General features: G+C 44.5%; 1 protein-coding gene across 2 annotated transcripts; it reads left to right on the top strand.

Annotated features, from left to right (window-relative positions):
- Positions 1 to 257: 257 nt before the first annotated feature.
- On the top strand, positions 258 to 6,371 carry LOC119965008 (zinc finger protein 271-like). 2 transcript variants are annotated; one of them, XM_038795208.1, is made up of 2 exons: positions 258 to 634; positions 2,113 to 6,371. In XM_038795208.1, exon 2 carries the CDS (start codon positions 2,574 to 2,576, stop codon positions 3,438 to 3,440), a length of 867 nt encoding a protein of 288 aa, XP_038651136.1. In that variant the 5' UTR covers positions 258 to 634; positions 2,113 to 2,573; the 3' UTR covers positions 3,441 to 6,371. The 2 variants fall into 2 exon arrangements, with proteins under 2 accessions (XP_038651136.1, XP_038651135.1); XM_038795207.1 differs by having other exon boundaries at positions 273 to 372.
- The last annotated feature ends 443 nt before the right edge of the window (positions 6,372 to 6,814 follow it).

Below are 6,814 nucleotides of genomic sequence, written 5' to 3' on the forward strand. Positions count from 1 at the left end.
TCCCAATAAGGAACGGTCGAGTATTCCCTTGAAAGCATACAGTGTCTGTATTGAGCCAGTATCCTGTTTCATAGATATACGATCCTCTGGGTAAAAGAAGGACCGCGGGAACTAAGACAGCAGTTACAATAAGTGAGGTTTTATTCAGAGGGGACAAGGACAAGTTTAAATCCCCACTTGATGCTGCTCCAAGTCGCCTCTGTTTCACCATCAGTTTCCCAAGCTTCAGGAAACTCCAGTTACTGCAGAAATATTTGGATTGTCTGTGAGAGACGTCAATCAGAGAGGCCCACCCACTCTGCCCATTCTCTCCTCTTCCTCTACCACAGCTGCTTCATTTCCTGTAGGGACTCCAAACAAATTGAGAAGATGGTGAGTGAAGGAGCAGAATTTAGAATCATTACATTGCACAATATCCACACTAATGTTCAGGCAGTCTGACTATCCTGTGGGAATCAGCTGTGGAAATGCCCCTTATTCTGTCTGAGAAGATCCAGCTGAGAGACCTGTTTACTCGGTGCTTTGTGCTGAACTGTTTGATTGACTGTGTTGGATATTGAGTGTTTATTGGAAGCTTTTCCCTTCTGATTTACAGGCTGAGTTTTGTTGATGGGTCAGTCCTGAATATGAGAAGGTGACGTGTAATTATCTGACAGGGGCAGAGACACATTTATTCAAATGTTTGTAATGTCTTCTTTAAATATTTTACCTGAAGGCCGCAGCCTTTCCCAAAAGCCTGGGCCTGGATTTGATAGTTTTGCCCAGTCTGAGAGCTGGATTTGGGATGTTCAGTCTGAGTGAGTGCAGTGTGTCTAATTTCCCAGGATAAACCAGAACCTTCAATCAGATTCATTAAAGCAATGAGAAAATGCTGGGAAATCTCAGCAGGTCTGGCAGCATCTGTAGGGAGAGAAAAGAGCTAACGTTTCGAGTCCTGATGACCAGTTGCCATCTGGGCCGCTTTGACAAAGGGTCACCAGGACTCAAAACTTCAGCTATTTTCTCTCCCTGCAGATGCTGCCAGACCTGCTGAGATTTTCCAGCATTTTCTCTTTGGTTTCAGATTCCAGCATCCGCAGTAATTTGCTTTTATTCATTAAAGCAATACTTTCCTCAGTTTCCAGCACTTCCTGCCCAGTGTGTTTTCTTCAAATAATTTTGGAAAAGTGAGGAGAGATTTAAAAATCTCCATTGAATTAACATTTCTCCTTTATATTTATATTAAACACATTTAAAGTAAATATATATTCTGAGGATAAAACTGGTCTTCACCATCACAACACAAACTCAGGGGCTGGTTTAGCACATTGGGCTAAATCGTTGGCTTTTAAAGCAGACCAGGCAGGCCAGCAGCACGGTTCAATTCTCATACCAGCCTCCCTGAACAGGCGCCAGAATGTGGCGACTAGGGGCTTTTCACAGTAACTTCATTGAAGCCTACTCATGACAACAAGCGATTTTCATGGTGAATTGATAGCCTGTTTTGCACTCAGCCTGACTGTCTTTTCCATCGTCCACATGGTGCCTGGGGAGATGGGGCTCTGGGTTGAGGAAGGAAAGTAGCCACATTGTCTGCCCGTGGTCACTATCCAGTGTCCCTGCTAGAAAGAGAGGATGCGTGACAATCATTGGGCAGCACAGTAGCATGGTGGTTAGCACAATTGCTTCACAGTTCCAGGGTCCCAGGTTTGATTCCCCACTGGGTCACTGTCTGTGGAGTCTGCATGTTCTCCCTGTGTGTGCGTGGGTTTCCTCCGGGTGCTCCGGTTTCCTCCCACAGTCCAAAGATGTGCAGGTTAGGTGGATTGGCCATGCTAAAATTGCCCTTAGTGACCAAAATTGCCCTTAGTGTTGGGTTCGGTGGGGGTGTGGGCTTGGGTGGGGTGCTCTTTCCAAGAGCCGGTGCATATTCGATGGGCTGAATGGCCTCCTGCACTGTAAATTCTATCTATGAAATGTGAGGGAAAGAAAGGACTTTTATCTGATTCCCCACACAGGAGAACAGCAGACTGGCAGTCACTATGTAACAGTCTCTTAACTGAGGAATCAGCCCCTTCAGCAAAGGAGGAGAGGGAGTTGGAGGAAATCATGTTTCCTTTTCCTATTTTACAGAAACACCAGACAACACCAGAGAAGACCGACAGATAGACACCACAGATAGATCCTGACCATCACCCAGGGAACAACTGCACACTGTGGGAAGACATTCAGTCCCTTACAGCATTGCTGAACACAGAGAAGGTTGGACAGTGAACTCATCATCTGGAAATCTGTTGGGTCAGGAGATATTTGACATATCATCAGATCTGAAACTGGGCAGTGGTGTGGAACCTTCCATCAGAACCAATCTTTCTGAAGGTTCAGCTGTGGGTGATCGGTCAGGGTGAGGCTGGGAAGAAGCGTGAGTGGGCTCCAAGTATTGTGGGAGCTTCAATCATTCACTGAGTCTCATGAGCCACTGACTCATTCCTACAGGTGAGGGGCTGTTCAAGTGTGTGAAGGACTCCACACGCACATAATTTCCAACACACAAGGTGCATCTGTTGTACTACCTGTAACACAAGGACAGCCACATGGCAGAGAAACCATTCAAGTGTGAGGTATGTGACCGAGCCTTCACACAAAAATCAGTTCTCGTGAACCACCGACGTGTTCACACGGGGGAGAAACCTTTCAAGTGTGAGTTGTGTGACCAAGCTTTTGCAAACTCTTCAACGCTCGTGTATCACCGACGGATTCACACTGGGGAGAAACCATTCACATGCGACGTGTGTGACAAATCCTTCTCCAAAGCATGGAACCTCCGCAAGCACCAACGCATTCACACCGGGGAGAAACCGTTCACTTGTGAAATATGTAACAAATCATTCTCGCAGTCATCGGCCCTCCGTGTGCACCAACGTTTTCACACAGGAGAGAAACCATTCAAGTGCGAGATGTGTGAGAAATCATTCTCACAGTTACCAAACCTCCACACTCATCAACGCAGTCACACAGGGGAGAAGCCATTCATGTGCAAAGTCTGCAACAAATCCTTCTCAAATTCTTCTCACCTCCGCACACACGAACGCATTCACACAGGGGAGAAGCCGTTCACATGTGAAGTCTGCGGAAAATCATTCTCACGATCATCAACACTCCTCGACCACCAACGCACCCATACAGGGGAGAAACCATTCACATGCGGGATTTGCAACAAATCATTCTCACGGCCAACGACCCTCCTCGAACACCAATACATTCATACCGGGGAGAAACCGTATACCTGCGAAGTGTGTAACAAATCATTTTCGGACTCATCGACTCTCCTCGTGCACCGACGCATTCACACGGGAGAGAAGCCATTCACGTGCGTGGTGTGTGACAAATCGTTTTCACAGTCAGCAAAACTCAGGAAACACCACCGGATCCACACAGGTGAGAAGCCTGTCAGCTGTTAGGCTTGTGAGAAAGCTTTCACCCACTTTTCCGATCTCCTGAAACATTAACATATTCACAGAGGAGAAATCATCATGAGAAATTATCGTGTCTGAGGTGTCTTGTCAAATCAATCTCACACTTACTGAACCTCTGTCCATATCAAGGTATTCACACAGGGGTGGAGCTGGTTAAGTATGAGATGTGAGACAACGCTTTTAGAGATATCAGGAGCTTCCACCACCATCAGGCAATCCACATGGGGGAAAAACCCTTCAAACAGGAGGTTTGCGATAAAACATTTGTCATGTCAATGAAGACTCCTGAGACACCAGAGGATTTACACAGAGGAAAGACCATTTGGGTGTAAGATTTGTTACCAAACCTTCACAGTCATTGAACCTTCACCAACAACAAGGCTTTCATCTGTGAGGTGTACAACAAATTCTTATTGAATTCATTGCACCTCCTGCTGCATCGAAGGACCCCGAAAACATGATTTTTGTAATGAAGCTTCTGCGACATCTTTGACCCACCTGGGACACTGGAGGGATTCACAAAGGCAGAAACAGTTCTGGTGGGATGTTTGTGATAAAGATTTCACCCACTCCTTCAGTCTCCTGCGCAATGATGAGAAACCATTTGGGTGTGAGGTGTGTGACAAGTCTTTCACACAGCGTATCCATCCAAAACCCGATCACTGTGAGTTCTATAATGAAAGCTTCACACATTTGCCAAATCCATGATGACCATAAGAGGAGTGGTCAAAACTGAATTTCTTAATTTGCTCCTCCAGGTCCGGCTCTGTGGAGGATGAAGGAATTTTCTCAATGTCTTTGTTTAACCATTTATGTTTTTTAAACAAAGGGGGTTACATTTTTATTATTCAGTTAAAACCCACCCAAGCAAGGATAGCAACTTTAAAAAAAAAAGGAAAACCCCTGTTTCTGTAACATTCAGGACTCACATTCACACACTGATAGGTCTGTACTTTGGTTAATATATTTTAAATGTTGCCGCAGTTTATATATTACTCGACAGACTTTGAAACTGAGCTTTTTGCATGAAGTAAATTCTCTTTATTCAGTTTATTGCAGATATCTCTTGATCAGTATTTTTTACTTGCAATACAGAGTCTCTGTATTTGTCCAGGAAAATACAGAGTACTGAGCTGAATTTAATACAAATCACAGCTCTAAATGGTTCTTCCAATTGAATACAGAAAGTTCCAAGTAAAACAAAATAGCTGTTCAAAGCGAACGTACAGAAAAGTAGCTTCAGAGATTAAAGTAAGTGATTCCAGAATGGATTGTTCAAACCGGCACGTTTTTTAAAAGATTATTGCTGTCACTAATGTCTCTCCCCTTTCTGGTGTGATTGGGTGAAAGTTCTTTAATAGTTAATTCAATTCGATATGTATTTGTCCATCAAATTTTGAATATGGGGTGATTTGAAATATGTCTTTCTTGTGGACTTTACAGGTTGTTATGAAAACAGTTTCTGGGAACACAGCCCAGAAACTTTAACCTTGGTCTGTCGAGGTTCATTATCTTGATTATTCTCTTGGGAAACAGCATCTCTCACTGTCTGGTCAAGAAGCCATTTTAAATCTTGGGCCATTTAGTCCTTTAATTTGTAATATACTAAAAGGTAGATTCTTTATTTAAAAAGGTAGATTCTATCACACACGCACAAAGATGCAGAGTTTTACCAGTTATACTGGAGGTAGTTTTGTTTTCAGTCAAATTAAAAGTCAATACCTGAAGGTAAAAGACTGTTCACGGTTTATGAGTTATTTGCTGGTCAAAATTCCAAAGGCTGATTTGAAGTCCATGTAACTGTAATCTGTAATTCATTTTTTTCAGAAATCAAGGGGTTTTCCCCTGAAGTTCCCGTTAATGGAAACTCGTTTGGCTGGATTCTCCGCTGTCGGGATTCTCCGTTGCGCTGGTAGCACACCCACGCCGGGGATTTCCCGATGGCGTGGGCCTGCCCACAATGAGAAACTCCATTGGCTGGCTGGCGAGCTGGAGAATCCGGCTGTAAACTGGTGAGGTGGGACGGAGAATCCCGCTCCCTATCTCTGTGCTTTACTTTTAGGCTGTGCAGATAGGGCTTTAATTTAAGAGTGACATGGGTCTTTGCTGCTTCATTGGCAGTATTTCCAGACCACGAGCTTAGTAGGCGTACGAAAGATCTTGCAAAATGGTTACTTGTCACATGACCTCCTGTACCCACAATGATTTGAGAAAAGGTTGCCTACCCTGAGAGTGCAGAGTGGCGATGGATGGCTAAACCAGTTGTGACCAGTAATGCTCAAATCTTCACCCGTTTGGATTTGAGAAGGATGGTGAACCAGGAAGGAAAAGAATAAAGGCAATTTTGGGTACAAGGGTCCAGAAGTTGGATTATGAGGAAGTGATTGAACCAGATTGATGGCTACAGAAGCATTGTGATGAATGCAGAGTCAGAGGGCAGGGTTGGCAATTAAATGCGTGTGTTAGTAAAGTGAGCCAGCTCTCAGGAGTGGGCATGGAATAGAATCGGACCCAGTGAGTATGGGTAGAATCGGACCCTGCTTTCGTTGGTGAATTATAGATGGATCCTCTTCAGGTGACGGATGTTTGACTAATACCACAGGTAATATTTGTGAGGACATGGGAGGACTATGATCCTGAGTATGGTGAGGGAGTGTGGGTGAGTCTCTACAGACCTGAGTTCCTTCAGCCCTTCATATCTTGATGTAGTCACAATGTGATATGTTCACTTTGCACTCTTCATTTTATGTTCTGGAAAAGATCTTGAGCAATTTCAAATGCTTTGTTATTTTGGTTGATTTGGAGTTTGGTATGAGCTGAATTTGTGTTGTAGTTTATCTGTTGTACTTCTGTTTTATCAATCTTCTGTATAGATCTGTAACTCACAATAAATTCATTTTTTAATTTAAACCAATCTACCTGATTTGTCAGCATAATATGTTCCTATTCACTGAAACACTCTGGAACCTACAGTAAGCGTCCTGCACAACATGCATCAGTCAATGTACGCTTGGCTGGTACACTTTCTCCAACAATGGGGGCGATCTACTGTGCTTGGACAGGAGCATGACGCGGCCGGTAGATTTCAGGTCAAGTCTCCCGCAGGCTCCCGACAGCCAGTACGCCTCGCGAAATCGACCAAGATCTCTTGAGGCGTCAGGATGAAGAACCCACCCATAATGGGCATGGCCAAGCCCTGCTTGCTTAAATCGGTTTTAAACCAACTTCAGTGAGCTCACCCAGGTACTGCTGGCCTCCTGAGATCTACTGGCCTCCCCAAGGAGGCCCCAGTACTGGTCCACATGGTCTCCCAAGCCACTATGAAGGGAGGATGGGGGTGCAGGGCATCTAAGTAGGGG

Source organism: Scyliorhinus canicula, chromosome 4 (genome assembly GCF_902713615.1).
Source record: "Scyliorhinus canicula chromosome 4, sScyCan1.1, whole genome shotgun sequence".
Taxonomy (NCBI): Eukaryota; Metazoa; Chordata; class Chondrichthyes; order Carcharhiniformes; family Scyliorhinidae; genus Scyliorhinus; species Scyliorhinus canicula.

Bases quoted from the DNA above. Each gene is read 5' to 3' on its own strand.
- LOC119965008 (XM_038795208.1), top strand. From the start codon at position 2,574: ATGGCAGAGAAACCATTCAAGTGTGAGGTATGTGACCGAGCCTTCACA.